This window comes from Dendropsophus ebraccatus, chromosome 1 (genome assembly GCF_027789765.1).
Source record: "Dendropsophus ebraccatus isolate aDenEbr1 chromosome 1, aDenEbr1.pat, whole genome shotgun sequence".
Classification (NCBI taxonomy): domain Eukaryota; kingdom Metazoa; phylum Chordata; class Amphibia; order Anura; family Hylidae; genus Dendropsophus; species Dendropsophus ebraccatus.
This window is the reverse complement of record NC_091454.1, coordinates 134,740,934-134,767,468: the sequence shown is the minus strand read 5'-3', so window position 1 is coordinate 134,767,468 and position 26,535 is coordinate 134,740,934. Positions and strand designations below refer to the sequence as shown.

The 26,535-nt window shown below is 46.2% G+C and overlaps 1 protein-coding gene across 1 annotated transcript; it reads right to left on the bottom strand.

Annotated features, from left to right (window-relative positions):
- On the bottom strand, window positions 1-25,697 carry COPG2 (COPI coat complex subunit gamma 2). The gene is made up of 24 exons (XM_069979185.1): window positions 25,535-25,697; window positions 20,855-20,907; window positions 20,361-20,441; window positions 18,644-18,715; window positions 17,520-17,599; window positions 16,396-16,471; window positions 15,660-15,752; window positions 15,267-15,353; window positions 14,942-15,099; window positions 6,718-6,851; window positions 6,249-6,316; window positions 5,690-5,878; window positions 5,259-5,354; window positions 4,781-5,024; window positions 4,511-4,586; window positions 3,965-4,068; window positions 3,555-3,680; window positions 3,346-3,411; window positions 2,582-2,721; window positions 2,314-2,485; window positions 1,656-1,753; window positions 1,037-1,175; window positions 677-775; window positions 1-350 (listed from the first exon to the last, which is right to left on the bottom strand). Exons 1-24 carry the CDS (start codon window positions 25,569-25,571, stop codon window positions 220-222), a joined length of 2,619 nt encoding a protein of 872 aa, XP_069835286.1. The 5' UTR covers window positions 25,572-25,697; the 3' UTR covers window positions 1-219.
- Window positions 25,698-26,535: the final 838 nt, after the last annotated feature.

The following is a 26,535-nucleotide window of genomic DNA, read 5'->3' as shown; positions in this document are numbered from 1 at the left end:
GAGTAAGATCTGAGAAAGTATAAAACAGGTCTGGTAAGGGGAAGAACGTCTTTAACTTGTTCTCCAGGACAGAGAACTGGAATGGCCAAAGTGACAGCAGAGCCCTGAACATTTCCATTCTGCTGCAAATGTAAGACTTCAATTACAAAATAGGTGATTATAGTGTAGAAGGAATTCTGGAAATGTTAGCGGATGAAATGTATGTTCTCCTTGCTTGGCTTAACCAACAGAGGCCAGGATAACATCAGCTGGGGTCTCATCAGTGCTTCTAACCGTGACCTGCATGGTGACTCCATCAGCCAGTGCGAGTCTGGATCTAACCAAAACATCATGGCCGCCCCTATATACCCCTGGAGATGAAAATGAAAAAAGCATTACAGTATGGATTCTATGTTATGTATTGTCTTAGATGTGATGTTTATTGTTGCCAGAAAATGCATACTAGGAATCATAACTATTCACTACAGTGTGGAAGAAAGAAAATAAAGGTCTGGAGGAGCTTGAAGTGGCAGTGCACATACTCAAACACTGCTCCAATAAAACAGGGACACTTGGGAGCCCTGTTCTTGGTGCAGGTCTTAGTGGTCCCACTTTCACAGATTACAATTCAGTCAAGTACTGAATTAATGTAACAATTAGTGCCTCAGTACCACCAATGTACTTAGTTTCTGCTCACCTGAGAGATAAAGCACATGGGAGTTCTTGTTTTCTGGCACCTTGTCAGATCGCTCACATGGCTGCATTCCCAGAAACTTAATGATGTTTGTAACAGCATCTGTGGCAGCAGTAACGTAGGGAACAATATGTTAGGAATATAAAGTCCTCAAATATTGTATCAGACACTTCATTCAGTGCATGCATCAGTTATAAAAAAAAAATAAAAAGAATATAAAGTGAAGTGATGCATGTCATTACATTTCTGTTATAGGCATCACTGTAAACAAGGCCCAGTTGCAAAACATTTTAGTAGTAGTAATATGAACACCTCTAATAAACCCAAGCTAAATACCTGTATACCGAAGAGACAGTTATTTACCTTCCAGGGTTTTAGTAGTACTGAGCGCAAATGTCTCCTCCTTCTCATATGCATCTCCAACTTCATCCCATGCGGCACCAAAATTTGGCTTCAACACCTTTTGAATGTGGTCTTCGATAGTGACCTCTAAGTCTTCAAGCTAAATTAACATAAATAATTGAAGTCACTGTTATCCATTTGTTTGTATTGTTACACTTTTACAAAAACATTCCAGTTCAGCTCTTAGGCTTTTTGCACAAAGCTGTACTACAGAATTATATGGTGGCAATACCATATCACCCTATGTAGCCAATTGTGTTTTCTGGTAAATAAGTCTAAAGTTCATGTGGCATATGGAGACTATGCTGCTGCTAAGCACTGAACTATGTTACCGAATTTACAGTAATAACAAAGCGAATCACTTTGCTTATCTCTGCAATCCGCTCATCAGCCTGCTGCCTTTTAACTGACTGATGCTCCGCGTCGCTCCAGGTGCTGGGAAAAGCTGGATCCAATCCTGGGAAAATTCCCAGGAAGGAGCGGAGCAGCAGACAGTTAAACGGCAGCCGGCTTATGAGCAGAGTGCAGAGATAAAGTGATTCCCTTTATTATTACTGTAGATTTGCTCATCTCTACTTACCACATATTCATCACTGTAACCTTCATCATCAGGGACACCTGTGTGAGGATCACAGTCTTTGACCACAAACTTCATTGTGCAGTTAAAGGTGCAAGACACTAGAGGAGAAAACAGATCCATTAAATAAAACCAAAACACAAACAAGCATGCTGTAGGTATGCCAATTGCTCCATAGACCTGGATGGGATTTACAAACAATTTGCAAAATTATACGGATCCAACCAAAATGGAACTATATAATATACAATACACACAGATATAATAGAGCTCCACCCTTATGGGCTAACAATCAACTGCAAAAGGGAGACACTGGTACAAAAATTCATAAACTGAAAAATGCATACAATTTTAGAAAACATATGGCTTAAATTGTTGAAATCAAGGTTTAGATTGCAAAAAATGGAGGTTGAAAAGACACCACAAGAAACAAACTAACACTTAAGCCACACTTAACTGATTCTGAAGGATCAATTAAAATACTCTTGGGGTTAATAGTTTGAGATGTGGGGTTATTTAATGGTGGATATGCTGCCTTACACTGATTTCAGTGGACACAGCATGTCCAAACACAGTGTTGCATGAATGTGCAGGGGTAGAAACACAAGCATATCTATAGATGTAGTCTATTAGCAAATCTGTGTACACAGAGCATACATACCTGCTGTGGCCTCATCCTCAGGAAGTCTGACCAGAGTGTAGCATATTCCAGGTTGATTGTATTGGAGATTTGGTGCTGGAACATAGTAGACCACTTCATACCCTTCTGAAGGCTCCACCTGAACAATAACCTTTTCTAAGAGCTGATCGTTCAGGGTATTGGTACAGTCAAACTAGATTATCATAGGAAAAAGAAGAAAAGACCATTTTCACAGGAGAATTTAAATGTTAAAATCATCAAAATGTACTACAGGGCAAGGCAAACAAACCTGAAATACAATATGATCCGTGAAAACATGCTTAATACAGCGTACAAAGTATTCGGTTTCTGCTTCTGTGAGTTGAACAGGTTCAGAGGACTTAAACAGTGGCCCCAAGTTTTTGAATTCTGGTACAGCTGCCAGTTGTTCTGCAAACAGAAATGAACATGGGTGTGAATCAAATCTATTGTGATCAATCTAAGACCATGCCTAAGCCACAGCAAATTATTTACACTATATTGCCTTTTGTAATTTCACTAAAGAACTAAGATGGTATATCATAAAGACATACACTTGCTATAAAAAAGGCTGAGAAGTTCTTGATGCATACAGTGTCTTTCCGCATCTGGAACTACCTGATGCAATGGAGTGATGCGCATAACTCTACACCACTGAAGATTGTTGCATTGGTGCTGGGCATAACCAGATGCCACCAGAGGCAGGTACAACGGAATGCTGAACATAACTCAATTACATTTTTCTACTCCACATACAGTGTTGCCACCACTCTCCTCTTTAAGATTAACTAACATTGAAGAGGTTCTTGTGTACATGTCTTGTGTGTGCCTGGTACATCACAGTTACAGTGGGATAACAGTACATTTTAAGCATCACAAGTACATATGGAATGTGGAATTTAACAAGACACACAACCACAGGCTTCACAAAGATCCCAGTGGGACAATGCACCTCTTTCACTAATCTATGTTTCAAAAATGCAAAATCAGTAAAAGATAAATTATAATAATACATAAACTAAAGATCACCTTTACCTTGATATATGTCTTGGCGAGCAGGTACTGTTTTACCAAGCTGCTTGCCAGCCACTGGGGTCAGATCTAGCAGGAAATAAAACCAAAGCAACAGTAAAATGGGGAAACATGGTTTACCATGTTAAGTGCTAGTTGTATTAGCATTATGTATCTGTAGGGCACTACTGATACCAATTTCCTGTGGTCTACACACCCACTCTGGCATTTACCTGCTTTCTGTTCAACAAGAGGAACTGTGGATAATGGAACAGACTTCAAATCAAATGGTTTTTCTGTTGGCTCTAGAGTGTACTGGTGTAAAGCTTTCTCCATTCCAAAAACAGACACAGTCAGACCTGTAGAAATACCAACAGTTAAAAAGCTGAAATTTAGGAAAAACATAAAATAAATTATATTTTTGGTATGAAAGGAAAGCAGGAAACTGATAAAACATAACATATTCTGAATGTCAGCATCCAAAGAGGCTACACATACAAAAAAGGACAGCAAGTCTTACGAGTCTGCAGAAAAAGAAAGATGGGCTATGAGGAAGAAAATTCTCCCTAGATCCCACTTGCCTAATACTGCACTGTAAATTGGAATCCCTGCATATAAAGTAAAAAAAAAAAGCAATACAAACCATTCAGAATATAGGCTGCATTGAGGTTTAATTGTTTCTGCTTAAGGACATTGAAGTAAAATGTTGCCCTGTCCCGGACTTCGTCGTCACTGTCCATCATGCACCTGTAAAATATATAGAAAAAAAATATTAAAAGCATCTTAAAAAACAAACTGTGCTGTGGAAACATAAGCTACATAAGGGAAGGCCTATTCACCCCACATTATGATTAGCAGGATTGATTATCATTCCTTTATTATTAAAAGGGTTTTTTAGTGAAAACATACTGATGGCCTATCCTCACGATAGTCTATCATTATCTGTTTTCAGGGGAGCTGACACATGGCACCCCTGCTGATCAGCTGTGCAGCAGCACATGACATAGTAAATATAGCCAAAAGCAGTAAAGCCATATACATTGTGTAGTAGCTGTGCCCTGATGCAGCAGCTAACATCCCACTGAAGCAAACAGTATCATAGCTGCAGTAACTCAGCTAATGATGGCTCATACCGAGGACAGACTATCAATTTAATTTCACTGGAAACGCATTTAAGCATGTTCTTTACCTTTGTAGAAGAACTAGAACACTAGGAAGAAGACATTCATTCAGGGCACCAAACTTTGCCAATGCACTAACAGCAGCTGCAAAAAAACAAATATGATGATTTATTACAAATAATCAAATTCTTACGTTTCCTACCGGAAGCATGCAAATGGATAGCCAGATTTTTAGGTTTTGTAAAAAAAAAAAAAAAAAAAAAAAAAAAAAATTATAATAGAATTAAACTGCACATTACAATGGCTAAGCATGTGGTACATCTGTGCACTGTTTTTACCTGCTCTTACAGCCTCATTTTCCAGGACAACCCTATTAAAAACAAAGCGGATATATTTGGAAGGGTTAGGTGTTCGAGGACCTTCTCTGCCCAGTAAGTGTAATATCTTGGTGGCAAGCACAGTATGTTCACAGTCTTCAATGAACTCGCAGAGATGAGCTAGCCCAGATTCTTTACTATCTGGGTTCTCCTCTATAATGCTGATAATGCAGTCCACAATAGCCCGCTTGTATTCAAATCCACCCTGGAAGAAGAACAAACAGTCCTTTAGCATGTCATTAAAGAGGAATCGGGCTACCTACCACATTGACACCACACATTATAGCTGTATAATTATACAATGTAAGTTCTATATAAGATATAGGAGGTAAGGTTTTTCATTCAATTGCTCATTGTAGCATGAACTCTAGTGGGGATACCATCAATACTAATTTCTCTTCTGTTTATCAGGGACCTATAAAAGTATTTTGGTACTTACATCATCTCTAAGCATGTTTGACAGGAAAGTCATCATCACTGTGTGTTTACGTGGATACTTCTGGCATAAGGCACTAATGGCTTGAACAACCACTACCTGCAAGAGAGAGAATATATACGTTTCACAATATTTTCATCTCATTTAGATCGTCAACAACCTAAAATAAACCCACCTTCATTGTCAGTGCACAAACTATAAAACTTACAAAGCCCAATTACCATTAACTGGCTGCCACCAACATAACCCTTCAAAGGGGTAAGTGAATTATTTCTGACATTCATAGTTTTGTGTTCCCTGTTTTTTGTTACATTACAGAAGAAGAAGTTATTAAAAGCTGATCCACAAGTCTTATTTCACCCTAACCACAGTTGTGTTATAAGCACATTAAAGCCCCAAAAAGTAAAGGTTACAATAGTTAACTGTTTGCTTACTTTAAATTCATCAGAAATCTCAGACACAAAGGTTGAGATCTGTTTCATTAGCCTGTCAACACTGCTCTCACTGCCAGTTTTCAGCAATGTGGTAATAGCGAGGGTAGCGATGCTGCGGTTAGAATCAGTAATGAGGTTCTCCAGGTCCAGGTTACATGCAGTGACTGCAGAGGGGTGCTTCATTGCCACCTGAAGGAAAAATAAAATACTGTAGTCCAAGTGCAATCATTTGTTGAGTGTTTAGGTTCCAGCTGTTACTATACCATATTTCAGTACATCTTCAATTAAAGCTATAACATACTGGTTGTTAAAGCGGATTGGGACTTTTGTCCCAGTACACTCAAGCAGTTCCTACTTGTCCTTACATAACATAATTTTGTTCAGCTGTTTACACTCTGTTCCTATGTCAAATGGAAAAAAGTTATCGGCTCATGTTGATTATTAATAAGTAAAGGTTAAATATCTCCATACACCTTTTCTCAGTAACCCTGTGACAGCACTTCCATAAATGCTTATATCTGACCTTTAGTCTCAAAATATACTAAAATGGGAAACCTACCTTGTTAAGGGTCCTTACTGCAGCATACCTCAATGCAGGTTTGGGAGAGCTACAGAATAGTTGCAGAACTGAAAATAAAGCATAGGATCTGAGATTTCACACAAAGGAAATACAACTCAAATTTGCAGCAGTAATGTGGATGCAAAAAACATTCTTGTCTGAAACTGTGAATACTGTTGTGTATTAAAATGTCTAGTCATTATTGTACTCAACATCTGTAACTGCAATTGAGAAATGAGTTTGGCATCTCTAGTAAATTGTATGCTTTCGATCACAGCACTTGTGTATACTTATTATATAGGAATCAACAAATAAAGAAAACGACTAAACATCTAAGAAACACGGTACCAAGGTATTATAAGATGGGTAAATGGTTAGTGTATGCTACATAAATGTGCAACAGTGGCAAGAGAGACGAAAAGAAAAACACTGTAGTCAAGAATTATAAGGCGATGACTTAAATACACACCTGAGACAGCTGGCGCCAGCTCCCTTGCTGTGCAATTGGGCAGGTGTATAATGGCTGACGCCGCTTCATAGATCACCATTTCATGTTTATTTCTAAGGCAGCTTTCAATGAAGTCAAACAAAGGACTGGTATGCCTAAGGGAAAAAGCAAGCGTCTTCTTTTATAAGATAAGAGGTTATGCAAAATAGCTCCCAAACCACCTTGGAAAGTTGGTCATCCTTCAAGTAAGTGTTTCACTCCATCTAAGAGTCTTAGAACATTGACTAGGGATCTCTCCAAAAGGAAAAAATACTGCATCTACAGACAGGTGTTCTGGGGTTCTTGCCCCTTGTCAGTACAGAGCAGGGTGTTGGCTGGCTAGTGACAGGCTTTTGTCGTAGGATCAAAAGGATACTAATTCTCCTTAAGGAGAGCGTCATAAAGACAAATGGATAAAGAAGCTACTTACTCACTCCAATTAAATAAGAGTCAAAGCTTTTGATCGGTCAGGGACTAGTTGCTGGGACCCTCAACAATGTGGAAAGATGCGCTTAACTCCTCCTTCCACAAAACCAATTCTATAGAAAGTCTATGGAGCCAATATCCTGCAGTCAAGAGAGATGGCTAGAGAAGCACATAGCCAGAGGATTTTCCTGCTCAAACTACCAAACATGGGGATCTAATCACTCAGACCTCATCCCCCCTCACCCCAGGCGGACATCGAGGCGTACTTCACCCGCTCCAGACCCCTGAATGCCGCCCTGCAGACGCCGGCACCCGCCGCCACAGTCCCCGCCGCAGCCGCTGTATCCCTGGCTGCCCTTCCTCCGGAGCTCCACTCACCCTCAGGGCTGCAGCCTGGCTCTCCGATGCCGGCAACACTCTCTAAGGACGCGTGGGGGACTCGTTCTCCCCCCCCCCCCCCGCAAGCTCAGTCCTCACAGCCTGCCGCCCGGCAAGATGGCGCCGCCGACACAGACTCTCCTCATGGCTCCCAAGATGTCCGCTGCAACAGGAGCGCAAGTGTGACCGCTCAGCACCAATCGCTGCAGGTAAGATCCCCCATGCGCCTACCATCACCAGCGGGTCCCGCAAGCCTCCCTTTCCCACCAGACAGCCTGGCGCAGCCTGCAGCCACCATATTGCTGCACGCTCTGACCCTCCACCCTGGGCCCCCTCCCCCACCCCTGGAGGCCGCCATTTTACCTGCCACCCTGGTCACTGAGGACTCCCAGCACCATCTGCGGAGCTCCCCTGTCACAGAAGCGGCCCCTCAATCTACCTTCTCCCTACTGGACCTCCCTGCAGGGGATGGTGGCAACGCTTTGGGGACATTGCTGGCACCACAGACTGTGACCTCTTCTCCTGCCCGCCACGTGGTGTCCCCCAGCTCTCATCCTTCCCCACCATATGCTGATTGGTCTGCCCCTCCATCTGCTGTCCCCCTGCCAGCCCGCACTCCAGATGAGCAGTGCCACTTCGCCCTCCTGGTCCACAGGTTCATCGTGGAACACCTCCCCGCCACACATGGCTGCAGTGCTCAACGGGACTATACTGACCTCTGCCTCACAACTGCGCCCCCAGCACATCCAGGACGTTGCCAATAGTTCCCCACCGCATGACATGCTTCCTAATAGTCTGGATGCTACGCCGGCAATCCTGCGCACTTGCACCTCTCCCCAGACGCTATCTGGCACCCAGTCCCTTCCTATGCTGCAAGCTGCTCAGCTACTGGCGACACCACAACAGGTGGCCCGTACCGTACTGGCAGATCTGCACTCCTTTGTCTCGTCCCTGCCCACAAAAGAGGACTTTACCGCCCTGACCAAGCAGATTGTCGCGGAGTGTAGACAGGAATTCGCTCAATTCCGGAAGGACTTATCCTCTCTTTCTACTAAGGTGACCTCCCTGGAGGCCTCTAACGACTCTACCTCCTCCACTGTCCAAGTATTGCAAGCCCAAGTCCGACAACACTCGGACCAGCTTTTTACCCTGCAGCAACATCTTGATGATATCGAGAATAGAAATCGGAGGAATAATCTCCGTACCAGAGGACTCCCGGAGACGGTCCCGCCAGGTGACTTGTTTGCTGTACTGACGTCAATTTTCAACGACCTCTTGGACCGCCCCCCGGATAATCACATTGAACCTGATCGGGCGCACAGGGAATTGAGACCCATTAACCCTGATGATCAACGCCCATGGGATGTCATATGCCGGGTACACTTTTTTTCTACCAAAGAAGAGATATTACAGAATGCCAGAAGGAGACGTAAACAGTTTTATAAGGACAGTCAAATTTTCCTGTTCTCTGATCTATCCCGCCACACGCTGGCACAGAGAGCTGCCCTGAAACCGCTCCTGTCAGCACTCCAGGACAGAAACATCCCCTACCGCTGGGGATTCCCATTTGCCCTATCAGTTCGCAGAGGAAACAGATCAGTCACTCTACGTTCCCCGATGACCTGCCTAGCTTTCTACAGGAACTGGACTTGCCTGATGTGGCTTTGCCGGAATGGCCGAAGCTTTCCTCGACCCCCCTGAAGCGACCACCGTTACGACAGCTGTCAGGCCCACGTAAAGACCCTCCAGGAGGCCTCCCCCCGAGAACTTCAATACGCCGGCCCGCCAAATCACCTGACTGTGTGGTGGAGGAAGAAAGGGCCCACTCTTCCACCTCACATGCCTGAGCCCCTACTTCGCAGTTGTCTGTGTTGCTTACCTAACTGGTTAACCTGATTTTTAGTCATAGGGTAACCCTCTGTCTCTCCTCATGCGCTCATGTCTACTTTCCTTCATGTTTTCCCCTAATAGTCTCTATGCAGCTCTTCTACAGCTAGTTATTTTACCTTTTCTGTATTGGTTATTTTGGCCTGTTATTTGTGCTCGCATTAGCCTTTCTTCAAAGGACCTAGGACCGGTCCTCAATCTATTCTTTGTACTCGCCTGCTTACCTACCTCTTTCCCCCAAATAGGAGGGAGACAGCTCTCTGCCTGACCCAGACGTGTTGTCTCTGTTATTTAGTTTTCTTTAGTTGACGCAGCAGTTGCTTTCCTACTGCTTATACTGTGTTTCACTCTACCTTTGTTATTTCTCTTTTCCTTCTTCCCCTACCCTCTCCTTCTGTGTCATTTTTGTAGCTCTCTCTGATCGGTTTACCTCTTTTATTTCTCCCAGGCAATCCATACGACTGTGGTGGGGGTGCGCGTTGCCCGTCCCGTACGCCTCGGAACATCCCTTTGATTTGTAAGTAATGGCAGAACTACACATAGCCTACTTTAATGCTAAAGGATTAAATACCCCAGAAAAACGTGCCCAAATATTGCACCATCTGCACAAAAAGAACGTACACATAAAATGGGTCACTTGGAAGCAAGCCAAGTCTGGTCACGCCCCAAACATTAAACACAAGCACTATACACAATGGCACTTCGCCAATAACCCCGAGTCGCGGTCCAAAGGTGTGGCCATCGCTATACATCGTTTGCTTGCGTGCTCGGTCCTACAGGTCACCATTGACCCGGACGTGCGATATATAATAGTATCCCTTTCTAAAGCAGGACATGAATTTACTATTATCAATGCGTACGCCCCTAACCAGGGCCAGACAGGCTTTTTAGTAGAGCTGGTCGATCTGGCATTACCCCTGATCCGGGGGACTGTTGTGTTATGCGGGGATCTGAACATGACTCTGGACCCCACTTTAGATAACTCCACGGGCCGGTCCGGACTCTACTACTCCTCTATCAAGAGGGCCAAGAAAGCGTTCTTGCAACTCCTGCTATGTGATACATGGCGGACGTTGCACCCCACGGATCGCGATTACAGTTTTTACTCGACCCCGCATGACACATATAGTCGCCTGGACTATGTATTGATCCAACACAGCGCCCTGTCTTGGTTGACCTCTTCTACAATAGGTAACATCCTCTGGTCGGACCACGCCCCGGTTATATGCTCCCTGCAGCTGCCCAACCTAACCAGATCGGCCTGGTCTTGGAGACTAAACGAATTACTTCTCACTGATCTAGCCTGTCTTTCAGACCTTAAGAAATCCATAACGGATTTCCTCCAAGACCATGCCGAGGACAACACTGCCCCCTATGTCAAATGGGAGGCGCTTAAATGCGTTCTTCGGGGAGTGCTCATGAAAAAAAGGGGCGCAGCTGAAAAGGGACAAAGCGCTCAAACTTTCCCAAGCGCTCCAGACAGTTTCTCAGCTTGAACTAGCTCACAAACGGGCACTCTCTATGCCAATTCTCAGGGAACTGCAGGCAGCTAGGCTTCAAGTCAAGCGCTTGCTAGAAGCCTCATGAGGGAGGGCACTCCAGGTATGCAGAAGTCGTTTCTATGAATATGGCAACAAGAGTGGACGGATGTTAGCTAGGTCACTGAGGGCACGTATAGCCCAGTCCCATATACCCTCTATTAAAACTGGAACTAACTCCATTGCTCACACCACGCGTGACATAGTAGACCAATTTCGCTCGTACTATTCGGAATTATATCACCTCCCGCCGCCATCTTCTTCTAATCCCCCTCCCTCGCCGTTTCCTACCCTTGCGGCGGAAAGCATTGCCTCGCTAGAGGAGCCATTCTCCGATATTGAGCTAGCCGCGGTAATCCAAGACCTACCGGGTGCCAAGAGTCCGGGCCCAGACGGCTTTACGGCCAAATTCTACAAAGATCTCCAGTCCCACTTAGCCCCTCTTCTTTTGCCTGCATTTAACTCTATTTCTCCCGACACCGCCTTCCCCATGCACTCCACATTGGGCCATATTGTAGTCATACCCAAGCCTGGCAAGGACCCCCAACTATGCAACAGCTACCGTCCCATTTCTCTCCTGAATGTCGACCTGAAAATCTATTCCAAACTCCTGGCCAATCGCCTCAATGCCATACTACCAACCTTAATTCACTCGGACCAGGTTGGATTTGTGCCAGGGAGGGAAGCCAGGGACAATACCATCAAGACTATAGACATCATGCATTATGCTCGCTCGCAAAAGATCCCTCTAATGATTTTATCCTTAGATGCCGAGAAGGCTTTTGATAGAATCTCCTGGTCCTCCCTGGCACAAACCCTCCATGATGTTGGCTTAGGTCCAGTGTTTTTTCTCTAAAATAATGGCCCTCTACCACGCCCCGACGGCCCAATTAAAAATTAATGGACTGCTTTCTGACCCGTTTACCACACATAATGGCACTCGCCAGGGGTGTCCCCTGTCCCTTCTCCTCTACGCCCTGGTTATGGAATATTTATTGGCCTCCGAACATCCACAGCGTCACTGTGGGTAGTAAAGACTACAAATGTTCGGCTTTCGCTGATGACCTTCTGGTCTACGTCACCGACCCCCTAATCTCCCTGCCCTCTTTGATGGCCCGATGGTCGGAATTTGGCGCGTGGTCCAATTTCAAATTAAACCTAGCCAAATCGGAAGCCCTCAATGTTTCCTTAGCCCCTCAACTAGTTTTGTCTCTGCAAACGTTTTCCTTTTCTTTGGCCTCCTGCGGGTATTACATACCTTGGTATTAAACTCCCCCCCCGACCTCTTTTTCCTTTTCTCAGCCAACTTTAGCCCTCTTCTCTCACAGTTCCGTAAGGACTTAGAACACTGGGATCGCCCTGAGTTTTCTTGGTTTGGAAGAGTCAGCATAGTCAAGATGAATTTGCTGCCCCGGCTTTTGTATCTGCTGCAAACCATTCCGATCTCCATCCCTTCTTCATTTTTTCACCAGATTCAAAGATGTTTTGGGACTTTTGTCTGGGCCTCCCGGCACCCTCGTCTTGGCAGGCTGACTCTTACCAGACCCAAACTTGGAGGGGGTGCTGGCCTCCCGGACTGCCGTCTATATTATCTGGCGTGCGTCCATGCTAGAATCCTAGACATGATCCACAATGAAAGTTCAAAATTGTGGGTCCGCCTGGCCCAAGCGATTTCCTCTAAATCTTTAGCCACGCTCCCCTGGACGTGGTCCCCCTCACTATCTGATACTTGCACTATGTCCTACTCCACCCGTCACACGCTCGCGTCCCTCCATATGAGTAGATCCACCTCTTCCCTGATTGACCCCCTAGGCCCTTTACTGCCCTTAACTGACCACCCGGAGTTTCCTCCTGGGGCCTCCCCTGACCTCTTCCTTGGATTTTCCAAGCGTAATCCTTTGAGATTCACTCAGGTATTAGACAAGGGCACCCTCAAACCTCTTTCTGCCATCCTCCCCGCTGATACCACAGTCGCGAGAGCCCCGTTTGCTTATATGCAACTCACCCACTTCTATTCTACCATCGCAAGGGGTAAACATCTCTCCCGTCCCCTCACGGACTTTGAACGCCTATGCCTGGCCTCCTCCCCTCCAACACACGCCATCTCAACTATCTATGGGATTCTACTCTCTGTCAGATCTGAGGACCTCCCCCCTTTCTGTGGGAAATGGGAAAGAGAAATCGGAAAGCAATTTACCACGGAACAATGGTCCCGCTGCTTCTTCCTCAAACACAAGACGTCTATCACGACGAAGGCGCAGGAGACATGCTACAAAATTTTATCGAGATGGTACAGGGTCCCTGTGCTCTTGCATAGCTGGTTCCCTTCGGTTCCAGATGTGTGTTGGAGATGCAGCGGCGCGCCGGGAACCATGGTACATATTTGGTGGGGGTGCCCCAACCTTCAACCATTTTGGAGGGCGGTTTTGTCCCTCATTTCTGAGATCACGGGTGTTGTCATTCCCAATACCCCGGAGTCTGTTTTGCTGTTTATGTTTCCCATGGCCCAGCAGAAATACAAACGTTCACTCGCCCGCCACCTGCTGCAAGCAGCCAAAACCGTAATCCCCAGACACTGGCATTCAGCAGACGCCCCGTCTCTGGAACAATGGTTTAAGGAGATTACCCATACTCAACATATGGAGGTCCTCCTCTCGCTCACGGCGACCTCATCCTACACTTCCACCTGGTAATCCTGGCTGGATTTCCTTGCCTCGCCTCGCTACAGGACAGTCAGCCTGATACAGCCGTAATCGGTAGCCTTCTCCTCTCCTTCCCCCCCCCCCCTCCTCCTGGTGAGATCCACCCGTGATTGATGTGGTTCCGAGGCGTCCGGGCTTCCTATGTGCCGCTCATCATTCACCACCCAGATATGGATTGCATGTAAGTAACTATTCTTTTATCACTTTCATTTGTTTTCCCTTCGTCTCCCCCCCTGCTTTTCCCTATGTCTTCCCCTCTTGTCCGCCTAAGATAACAGAATTTGTTTATTGGTTTTTCTTCTTCTTTATTTAGCCGAATGTTAGTTTATGATTGATTGCTTGTCTGCATATAGCCTATTCGCTAGTTGACCGACGGCTTACTGCAATTGTTATTACCATATGCCGTCGCAGTTGTCTGCACCTTTATCTGTTTTTACTCTCCAAGTTGCACACTTACCAGGCATCCGATTTGCCTGTTGCTCTTATTCTTCGGACTTAGGGGGGCATTTATTAAGTCCGGCGTTTTTTACCCCGGACTTATAAATGCCCCCGCAGCTACGGCGATTTATGTAGAGGCGGACTGCCTCTACATAAATCCCGTGCGCGCCGGTGCGCACCGCCGAAAACCTACGCCAGCTGAGGACTGGAGTAGGTTTTCGGCGTACATTTGGGTGGAACGGATGGTAAATCGCGCGGACTCTGAGTCCGCGCCCTCCATTACGCCCACTACACGCCCCCTTTCTGCCCCCCAGGCGTACTCGGCGGAAAGTGCCGATTTGCAAATATTTTATTCGCAGATCGGCCATTTGCGTATAAAAAAATACGCAAATCGGCACTTTCCGACGAAAATCATCCGTTCGCCGGATGATACATGTGGCCCTTAGTGTTTTGACTATGCTTTTCTACTCTACTGTTTGTTCTTTTGTATTATGTAAATTCCTTAATAAAAACTTCAATGAGAAAAAAAAAACAAAACCTTTGACATGTCTCTGACAAGTGATTCTTTTAATGACAATGAAAATACCGATGGTCCAAGTACATCCCATTGCAGGGATGAGACAAGACCTTTCATGTAACACTTCCATAATGTTCCCATATGCTTGTATAGTTTCTGCTGATACTTTAAAAACAAAAATTAAGGTGTTCCCAGGTGTGGATTTCTAGTATTGGGAACTTCTATACTGTGTGCTCCTCTAATCCATTAATGTAAATGATAAATATATTTGCTGTGTAGACTGCACTACATAAAGAAATAATTTTTTTTGTTACTCTCACCCTTCTTCAGACTCTTCCAGCAAACGGCTGGCAATTCTTATCAACATGCAGTATGCAAAAGGAGACTTCAGGCCAGATTTAGTGAACTTATTAATCATTTTGGCAACAGCAAGACGGTCGTTCTTTCTCAGGTAATAGAGCAGTCCTAGCGCGTGATACTGTCAGAAACAAAGATGCATTATTTATCAACAATCAAAAGTAATGAAATACACTGGACCAATGCAATGGATTAATGCTACAGTTATAGAAGTAAAATACAGTAATGTTCCCACATTTACTTAAAATACCTGGTAGGGAGAAAATATGCAACATACAAAAAAATTACCTGGACCATGATGTTGTCACTAGAAGCGGCCTCCTGAGCCTCATTAATCCAGCGTTTCACCACATCATAACTTATTTTCATCATATGCTGAAAAAAAGAAAAAGTTACACATCAGGAACACCAGGACTACACTAAATTGCTATTACTGAGCAGGATCATTTAGGTTCAGTTTACATCACATTTCAGGGCTCCATTACTGTATATACATTGGGGTACTTTTAAAATGTATTCTAATCCAAGGCATGGCCCTAAGCTTTCACTAGACCAAATGTAGTAACCGATAATATAAACTTAAATACTTCTTGAGGATTCACACCCAATCATTTTACGAATCTCCTATATCTTTTAAACACTTAGATTGGTTTAGAAACAGTAGAAGCTGCATTTACTTACCAAGGAGGACACCAATGCCGAACTGGAAACGCTAGGAACTTTATCCACAATTGCTTGTTTCATGTATCTTTCAATTGCTTGCAACATGGTAGCCTGTAAAAACAAAGGAGTCATATTTCTTAGTAGGACTAATGTTATCTGAGCAGATCATCAAGAGGGAGATTTATCAAGCTGGTGTAAAATATACACTGGTGCAAACTACCCACAGCAACCAGTCATTGCTCAGCTTTCATTTTATCAGAGCTGTAAGCTGAGCTGTGATTGGTTGCTCTAGGCAGTTTACACAAGGCCCAAGTCTTTAATCAGACAACTGATCCGTGTATGAAATGGCCCGATATGGGGATATTAGCAAAACACCAAGTTACCATCCAGACTACTGATTTGATATTAGGAGAACACAGTAGCGCAACTGTGATCTTTCCCCCCCCTCATTTTAGATAGATAACTGTCTCTTTATTATAGTCATTATAATAGAATCATAAAACAAATTTGATAAACTACACGACAGCCCTAAACAATGCAGTTATTATACGCTAGCAACATATGCAGTATACAATGAAATTCCATAGCAAAATAGAAAAATCGATAGCATGGTTTATATATTTCAAACCACACGCACTGCAAAGCTAATTTTGGAATCCACATTTAACACATTTGTTTTAGCTACAGCTAATTCTGTAAGAACTAAATTATTCAGAAGGCAATGGCAGCAACCTTAGCCCTACTGGCTACTTACGTCAGTAATCCGGCAGAGGGCTCGGATAGCAGGTCCTCGGTAAACATCTTCTTTTCCAGTCATATCCTTGGTCAAGCTATTAAGATTTAATTACGTAAAGGTTAATTCAATACCATCTACCATACATATTTTTGCGGTGTATTTTATTCCTAGATATTTCAAACACACATGACAGGTTTCTGATCTATTCAGGACGTTAGACATATAAATAGAATGTTAAATAAAATGTCATTGCTGACCTGACCTGAAGAACAAATATGTTTCATATAAAATACTACACTGTCTTTTAGAGTTCCCTCACTGTTATTTTCTACCATTGAAAAAAAAAAAACACAAACTCGTTTTTTTAAAAAACTTGCAGGCTATTTAGAATGGGATTTCACTATGTTTTGTGGCATAGCCCTATAGTAGGTCTAATGGAAAAAAAAACTGTGAAAAAGCTGTACCAAGGGAATGTTCTGTTTTTAAGAACACTGAAACAATTTATATCTACTGTGTTGTGTATTTTGTTCTCATGCCCATAGATTTCCAAAGAACAAAAACTGCACACACAAGTGCATGTGTGTGTGTGAAACCAGCCTTAGCTCTTCTAAACACCTTTTTCTAATGAAAAGTTTGAAAGTCAAAAGAGAAATGTATGTACTAAAACTTACTAATTGGAAAAAGAAAACACTAAAGACACAATAAAGAGCAGTCTATAAAGCTTTTTATAAGCTCTTTATTTTTTTTCTTTTCCCAAACAGTAAGTTTTAGTACATACATTTCTCTAACTTTCTGAGGGGGCCATGCACAGAACCTGTGAATGCCTCATTCACACGTTCTGTGCATGGTCCATATATATGGATGTTGTGCTGCGGAAAAGAATGCAGAGCTCCCAGCATCATCATTCATTATGAAGCCGTGAGCTCTTAATCATATTATATCTTCTCACGGCTGTGTCAGTACTGTAGTGTAAAGATTTAAACTGATTTGGAGCCATCATGGGAGTCAAGAATATTCACATACAACAACATATTATATGATAAACTAGTAGGTAACTATACGCAACAATTCTGCCAGTACTTCACAGAAATTCAAAAGCTATACATTTATAGGAAAAAAAACAGAATACACCTCCTGTTTACCTGCTTGTGACAATAATGACATCTTCAGATATATTGGCCATTTCCTTGATAGTGAGGTAACACATTCGCCTCAATGTTTGCTATAGTATTACAAAAAGAAATAAAATCCAGAAACATCAGTTATATTCAAGGAAAATGCTCAACAGTGACATACCAAAGTCATAACCAGAGTGGTATAATATGCTTATATTGGCCCAAACTACATAGCTTTTTATGGAACTTACTCGCGAGAAACTCCCCACAAATCTGCTAACTGGACTCAGTTCACACTTTCATAACATTGCTTACTGGTAGTTTTAGGCGATACTGACAAGCCCCGCTTTATGCAGGATCGACTTGCTAGTAAAGTGGCCTCAGTGTCTTTATTTGGGCTTTGTAGACTTTATGCCCTTCTCCCCTGTCCTGCCTCAGTCCATGGTTTACAATCTTGCTCCCGTTGTGACGTATTTGCCTGGTACGTCACATGGCCTGTGTTAAAAAAATCCTGCACAGGAGCTGTGTTCTCCCTTAGCAGCACAGAAATAGTAAGGCAGTAAGTAAGGTGTGGTCTGTCACTCCGCCACGCGGCTGTATCAGTGAAGTCGATGCCACGGAGATTTAAGAACGTTCAGCTTTCCTGGTGTCATATTGATACATGATGCCAGGAGTTCCCGATAATGGCCCGCAGCATCTTTGATCTACGGAGCATGAGAATAAGGGCCCTATTACAACAACAGATTATCTGACAGATTTTTACAGCCAAAGCCAGGAATGGATTTGAATAAAAAGGAGAAATCCAGTCTTTCCTTTACGACCTGTTCTCTGTTTAGAGACCGTTCCTGGCTTTGACTGCAAAAATCTGTCAGATATCTGTTGGTGTAATAGGCCCTACAGCAAGCCAGGGAGAGAAGCGCTTAGCCACATGCTTCTCCTGACTCTATCAGTAGGAGTCTGGACAGCCAGACTCAAACTCCTGACATATGTGAGTGACATGTCTAAAGTTTTTTAAAGAGCCAGTGACACTTCAACCAGAAACTGGTGCAGATACAACAAAGACATAAATAGTGCAATCCTATCCCTGAGGAGAATACAGTTTAATATGACGCCCAAACTATCGTCTCCCAGAAAGCTTCTGACCCACTTACATCATTAGACTGAAACAATCTGGTCATAGCGAAAAATGCTTCAGTGGCTTCCATTGTTCCAAAATGTTCACCCTAGGAAAAACACAAAATAAAGCATTTGACAAAGACCTTGAATTATTTAAGAGGAGCTGAAACATGCATCTGTACAGTGCTGACAACATGAGGGCACAGAGTTTAGACATTCTGAGCTCCCTGGTGTCCATATAGGGAAGATTTGTAACTAGTTAGGAAGGAAATTATGTTTCTTACACACAGTCAAGTGACAGACTGAGAAAGTCTTTTATTTTAAAGTGACTCTGTACCCACAATCTGACCCCCCCAAACCACTTGTACCTTCAGATAGCTGCTTTTAATCCAAGATCTGTCCTGCGGTCCGTTCGGCAGGTGATGCAGCTATTGTCATAAAACATTACTTTTAAAATTGCAGCTCCGTGCCCTACGGGCGTATCTGTGCCCTAACTTTGCACCACCCCTCCGTCCCTCCTCCCCACCCTCCTCATTATTAGGAATGCCGCAGGCAGATTGCTTCTTATTCCCCACCTGTGTTACTACAGCACATGGGCAGGTTCATTAAGACACCTGTGCAATGTTCAAACAGAAGTAAATGTTTCAGTGGCATTCCTAACGATGAAGAGGGTGGGGAGGAGGGACGGAGGGGTGGTGCAAAGATAGGGGACAGATACGCCCGTAGGGCACGGGGCTGCAATTTTAAAATTAATTATTTATGACAATAACTGCATCCCCTGCCGAACGGACCCCAGGACAGATCTTGGATTAAAAGCAGCTATCCGAAGGTACAAGTGGTTTGGGGGGGACAGATTGTGGGTACAGAGTCGCTTTAAGACAAACCCTCTACTGGGTCAGTCAGAAAAAAAGCAAGAAATCTTTTCCAAATCCACGGATAGGATCTTTTAATGAAAAAGGTTATCCTATAAATCATTTCATACTAAAAATCCTTAAACTGTCACTGTTGTTTAAATTTTTTTTGCAGAAATCAATAGTGTGGGTGATTTTAAGAAACTTTGTAATGGGTTTATTAGGCGAAAAATGCATTTTTATCATGAAAAAGCAGTTTGAAGCTCTCCGCCGTCTTCATTGTTCTCTATGGAGAGGGGTGAGGGAGATGAGGCACCAAAACAGGACAACAAAGTTAATTTACAGCTACATCAACGGACTATCTCTTCTGAAGTCAGCACTGACCTCTCTGACCTCTGAATACCGCTTTCATACAGGTCCCACTGTGTAATCTTTTGTTCTCTGCTGCCGACTTATCTCCCTCCTTCCTCCCCCCTTCCATAGAACAGACAGGGCCCGACTGATGTAAAAGAGTCCAGATTTCCTGATAATGAGCAGTGAATGAGAGAGAGGAGAGAGGCGGGAACCTGGGAAAAGTATTTTTGAATGTAGATAATGCCATATTTGCATAATAAACCCAATTACAAAGTTTCTCGCCTGGACTATTGATGTCTGGAAAAAAAAAATTTAAACGACAGTGACACTTTAGGATTCACTTTTTTAGTGGCAACACGACAAAGATTGGTGCATCACCTGTGGGGAACGATGTGACATAAGCTGCTGCAACTGGGACCCAATTGTCACCACAAATCCAGCAGGTAGATCCAGGAACCCCAAGGTGAGATCACTGCCTCACCGAGGTGCGCTTGCTTCGCTGGCCTCACTGGTTTGCTTCGGTACATACTCACTCATTTCAGCTTACCTGGTTTAATAGGTACAAAATCTTGGTTAAAATATGGAGACATCGTCTTGGGTTGATCGGCGTTTCGTTGAATAAACGGGCCTGCAGACACACAAACATTTTCTGTGAAAATGACAACACTTAAGAGGTCACTGTACAGCCAAGATCCTACTGTTGTGGTCCAGGAAATTTGGGGGGATTCATTTCTGCGGCAGTTCTACAACAGCAAATCTATTGCAGGGGACTGGTTGCTGAGACGTCACTGAGCAGCTATTACACTAGGGGAAGCTGCATGCATGTAAACATGGTTGCAGGGTTACACGGTGCCCACTAGATCAATGTTACGTATGTACGTCACAGTCATGGCAGTTCTCTACACAGCAGGAGCTCTTGGCAGAGGCCTGCAGTCCTGGCTAATAGGGTAGGGTACTGATAGGGCACAGGGATAGATATATAGATCTATTTCTGCCATACCAGTGTGATAAGGCTAGAGCAAGCAATTTTAACAGACTTACCTCTTGAAGAACAGCACTCTTCTCTAAATGCTGGAAGGGATTGGAGCCACTTCCTGAAAAAAAAATAAACAAAATAAACTTAAATCTACCACATGGAATAACCTCGCATGATCTGTCTGCATAGTGTCTGTCTGTGGATAGGTTGTTCTGGGTGGACAACCTTTTTAAGCCCTTTAAGGGACTTTGCCAGCACTCAACCCCGACTCAAGTTGCTGACATTGTTATGCAGGTGACAGCATCTTAGGAGACATGATACCCGTGTTTCAATGGCTATGGAGCAGAAACTGCACAATCCTTTTTTTTTTAACTGTAAAAAAGTGTCAGAGGATTTGCGGCTCTGTGACTGAACCGTGCTCTGGCACATCTCATTGCTGGTTCCTCCTCCCTCTTGTATATAAGTAATAATTCCAGTTTGACCTCCAGCATTTGTGCCATTTTCAAAATCTGTGCATTTGCCGTACCTGGAAAGAGTGGCACGCCTGCATTCCCCAACTAAAGGAATTAATTTCCAACTGCTTGGCACAGTGAGCCACTCTTCCCGGGTACAGCGCCTGCATATTTAGGATGCAGGATGTGTGTGGCCCTTTACATCAGCGGCGCATGCTCAAATCCAGTGCATGCTGGAGGCCAAACCGGAATTATTATTCAACTAGAAGAGGGAGGAGGAACCAGCGATGAGACCTAAAGTGGCCACAACTCTTCTTTGACTCTTCATTACATTAAGTGAGAAGTCCGATGAAAATTTTTATTACAGTATTGTATTGCCCCTCAAAAATTATACAAATCACCAATATACACTTACTGATCTATGTATCATTCGTGCAGCCATGGAAACTGACAGCACAGATATACATATAACTGTCCAGTCAGTTTCCATATGGCAGAGCAGTGTATACTTAACGCTGTTGACATCCTGGTCCATGATTAAGCGCAGTAGAGCGAAACGCGTAGGTCCTGTTGTGCCCTCCATGGGATTTTAAATGCACGAATAAAAGTTATATTTTAATCTACTACGTCCTGGAGTGCCGACTTCCAAATCCCCCCTCTCTTCTTGCTGAAGTCTAGCTCACGGCGTCTGGCCAACGCCCAGGAGTTCGAGCACCCGTCTCTGCACTCAATCTGTTGCTGTTGTCTCTGAAGGACTGGTGAGCTGTATCTTCTTTCTCTTTTTAGTTTTTGCTCTTGCTCAGACTCTCCTGTCCAGCTGCTGTCTTCAGGCCCCGCCTCCTCCAACTGTCAATCATTCTGCAGGAGGCAGGGCCTAAAGACACACCAGCTGGACAGGAGAGCCGGAGACTAGGATGCCGGATCACAGCAGCGGTAAGTATATACTGCTCTGTGTATGGCAGGCATGTCCAAACTTTTTTTTCAAAGAGTGCCAAATTTGATGAAGTGAACATGTGCGAGGGCCGACCATTTTACATGCTACATGCTTTATAACACAGGCAGATAATAGCAAGCTGTGAAATAGTCGCACATCAGATAATGGAATTATAGCACAGTGAAAGGCAGTCAGGGGTTAATGAAGGGTATGACAGCTTGCTACCACAGATTCCTATATGCTCCCTTTATGTATCGTGAGTGTATAGCCCTGCTTTTCCTTGCCTACAGTAACCAACTCCTCTTCAGAGACTACCACTACCTATGTATGGCTGCAGAAATTTTTTGTTCGAGGACCCTGCTGGTCTAACCCTTCTGGAAGAGTAGGGTGGCGTTGGAACTTTTAATATATATTATTTATATAAGTTATATATAACTAAGCTGAGGTCATCAGCCTCCTTGACCTCTGAGGAGTTGTAAGAATCTCCAGCCCTAGAACTCATGACGTGCGAGATCTCCAGCTGGCCGAATCACCGTCAGTACTCAGTACTGAAATCTCGGAAAGCCGAAATCTCGCGATGTCCGAGATGTCAGTACTCAGTACTCTAGTGCACAAAAAAGGAAAGCCGAAATCTCGGACATCGCGAGATTTCGGCTTTCCTTTTCCGTGCACTAGAGTGGCGTGGCGACGAGAGCGGCAGCGGCAAAGCCGCAAGGTATCTGCTGCTGCTGGATACCTGGGGGGGGCCGTAAAAGGACTTTGGACACGCCTGGTGTATGGAAACAGCACGGTTATATCGATATCTGTGCTGTCAGCTTTCCTCTATGGTCATTGGCCTCACATGCCCTGTTTACACAGGAAGATGTGTGGCCAAGGAAAATAGCTTTAAACAGATGATCATCCGAGGATCACTGATCGCTGTCCCTTTTACACATGCAGATTATCGGCTGAAGGAGGGCTTCTTGCAACGCTCCTGGTCGATAATCACCCTGTGTAAAAGGCCCTTACATGGCACAGCACCAAATCTGCTGCAGATCCTGTACGTATGAATGGAGCCTATGACAAGGACTGCACAGTGCACAGGTACCATGACTGACAGGGTGCCGTCACCTACATAACACTAAGAGGTCCAAGTGCTGACAGATTCCCTTAAAGGGAACCTGTCACCCCCCGTGCCAGAGTGAAGGCCACCCGACCCCCCGCTAGAGCCCCGGATACTTACCCCATCTCTCCAAGTCCCGTTCCTGGAGCCGGTCCTGGGACAGAGATATCCCCGTCTGAAGCCCGGTGCGCGTGCTGCTGAGATGAGTCTGACGCCCATAGAGAATGAATGGAGCCGTTATTCTCTATGGGCGTCGGACTCATCTCCGCAGTGCCCGCCCTGGGCTTCAGACAGGGATATCTCCGTCCCAGGACCGGCTCCAGGAGCAGGACTTGGAGAGATGGGGTAAGTATCCGGGCTCTAGCGGAGGGTCGGGTGGACTTCACTCCGTCACGGGGGGTGACAGGTTCCCTTTAAAGGGCTGATACATCTCAGCTATACTTCATCACTAAGCATTAGTAGAACAGCCCTGGCTGTGTACAGTGTGTAATGATGTGCTCTATGGCTGCACAGCGTAAGCCGAAGCCGGGGCGAGAGCCGACCGATACACAGCGTAAGCCGGGGCGAGAGCCGATACGCAGCGTAAGCCGGGGCGAGAGCCGATACGCAGCGTAAGCCGGGGCGAGAGCCGATACGCAGCGTAAGCCGGGGCGAGAGCCGATACGCAGCGTAAGCCGGGGCGAGAGCCGATACGCAGCGTAAGCCGGGGCGAGAGCCGATACGCAGCGTAAGCCGGGGCTAGAGCAGATACGCAGCGTAAGCCGGGGCGAGAGCCGATACGCAGCGTAAGCCGGGGCGAGAGCCGATACGCAGCGTAAGCCGGGGCGAGAGCCGACTGATATGCAGCATAAGCCGGGGCGAGAGCCGACTGATATGCAGCGTAAGCCGGGGCGAGCGCCGACTGATATGCAGCGTAAGCCGGGGCGAGCGCCGATACGCCATGTAAGCCGGGGCGAGAGCCGATACACCATGTAAGCCGGGGCGAGAGCCGATACACCATGTAAGCCGGGGCGAGAGCCGATACACCATGTAAGCCGGGGCGAGAGCCGATACACCATGTAAGCCGGGGCGAGCGCCGATACACCATGTAAGCCGGGGCGAGAGCCGATACACCATGTAAGCCGGGGCGAGAGCCGATACACCATGTAAGCCGGGGCGAGAGCCGATACACCATGTAAGCCGGGGCGAGAGCCGATACACCATGTAAGCCGGGGCGAGAGCCGATACACCATGTAAGCCGGGGCGAGAGCCGATACGCAGCGTAAGCCGGGGCGAGAGCCGATACGCAGCGTAAGCCGGGGCGAGAGCCGACTGATATGCAGCGTAAGCCGGGGCGAGAGCCGACTGATATGCAGCGTAAGCCGGGGCGAGCGCCGACTGATATGCAGCGTAAGCCGGGGCGAGCGCCGACTGATATGCAGCGTAAGCCGGGGCGAGCGCCGATACGCCATGTAAGCCGGGGCGAGAGCCGATACACCATGTAAGCCGGGGCGAGAGCCGATACACCATGTAAGCCGGGGCGAGAGCCGATACACCATGTAAGCCGGGGCGAGCGCCGATACACCATGTAAGCCGGGGCGAGCGCCGATACACCATGTAAGCCGGGGAGAGAGCCGATACACCATGTAAGCCGGGGCGAGAGCCGATACACCATGTAAGCCGGGGCGAGAGCTGATACACCATGTAAGCCGGGGCGAGAGCCGATACACCATGTAAGCCGGGGCGAGAGCTGATACACCATGTAAGCCGGGGCGAGCGCCGATACGCCATGTAAGCCGGGGCGAGCGCCGATACGCCATGGAAGCCGGGGCGAGAGCCGATACTCCGTGTAAGCCGGGGCGAGAGCCGACTGATATGCAGCGTAAGCCGGGGCGAGAGCCGATACGTAGCGTAAGTCGGGGCGAGAGCCGACTGATACGCAGCGTAAGCCGGGGCGAGTGCCGATACGCCATGTAAGCCGGGGCGAGAGCCGATACTCCGTGTAAGCCGGGGCGAGAGCTGCAGGCAGCTGTGCCATATGTCATACATCTACAATACTATTACTTCTCCACCGTCCTCCCAAGCTGGGAGGAGGGTCAGATGTCTGAGGGAGGAGGGTCAGATGTCTTAGGGAGCACATCACATACATGGATGACACGTCCACCTCTGTAACATCACTTCCTGCGGATTCCGGTTTCAGGAAAGTCCGCAGCCTTGAGGCCTGCAAAGAGCGGAGCCGCCATACTGCAGGTGTCCCACACAAGCACAAAGGCCTTACCCGCCTCCTCGTCCTTCTTATCAAATTTCTTAATCATTTCCGGTGCTGATCCACTGGTTCCCGGTACCGGTGATAAGTCTCCCCCGCAGCACACTACACTGAGCCTGCGCCTGCCCCTCACATGGAAACCACGCCCCGGCAGCCACACCAGCTACCGGCCGTGGTGATTGGTTACCGGGAGGGTCACGTGCCCTCTGAGCGGTCATGTGACTTTATCTCCTCCGGTTCCTTTCTGTGTAGTGAGCTCCGCTTAGCTGTTCTGTGAATGTGAACCGTGTGGAGAAGGGAGCTGATAAACGACAGCACCAGCGTTCCCTGAGGGAACAGCCGCACAGCCATAGCGGGGGAGACACTGGCCTACAGCCGCACAGCCATAGCGGGGGAGACACTGGCTTACAGCCGCACAGCCATAGCGGGGGAGACACTGGCTTACAGCCGCACAGCCATAGCGGGGGAGACACTGGCCTACAGCCGCACAGCCATAGCGGGGAAGACACTGGCCTACAGCCGCACAGCCATAGCGGGGAAGACACTGACCTACAGCCTCACAGCCATAGCGGGGGAGACACTGACCTACAGCCACACAGCTATAGCGGGGGAGACACTGACCTACAGCCGCACAGCCATAGCGGGGGAGACACTGACCTACAGCCGCACAGCCATAGCGGGGGAGACACTGACCTACAGCCGCACAGCCATAGCGGGGGAGACACTGGCCTACAGCCGCACAGCCATAGCGGGGGAGACACTGACCTACAGCCGCACAGCCATAGCGGGGGAGACACTGACCTACAGCCGCACAGCCATAGCGAGGGAGACACTGACCTACAGCCGCACAGCCATAGCGGGGGAGACATTGACCTACAGCCGCACAGCCATAGCGGGGGAGACACTGACCTACAGCCGCACAGCCATAGCGGGGGATACACTGACTTACAGCCGCATAGCCATAGCGGGGGAGACACTGGCCTACAGCCGCACAGCCATAGCGGGGGAGGCAC

Excerpts from the sequence above, each read along its gene's own strand:
- COPG2 (XM_069979185.1), bottom strand. The coding sequence starts at position 25,571 with ATGATTAAGAAATTTGATAAGAAGGACGAGGAGGCGG. Across the intron at positions 18,716-20,360 it reads TTTTGTACCTATTAAACCAG|GGTGAACATTTTGGAACAAT; the intron begins GTAAGCTGAAAT and ends TGTTTTTCCTAG. Across the intron at positions 3,681-3,964 it reads TGCAGCCTATATTCTGAATG|GTCTGACTGTGTCTGTTTTT; the intron begins GTTTGTATTGCT and ends GTATTTCTACAG.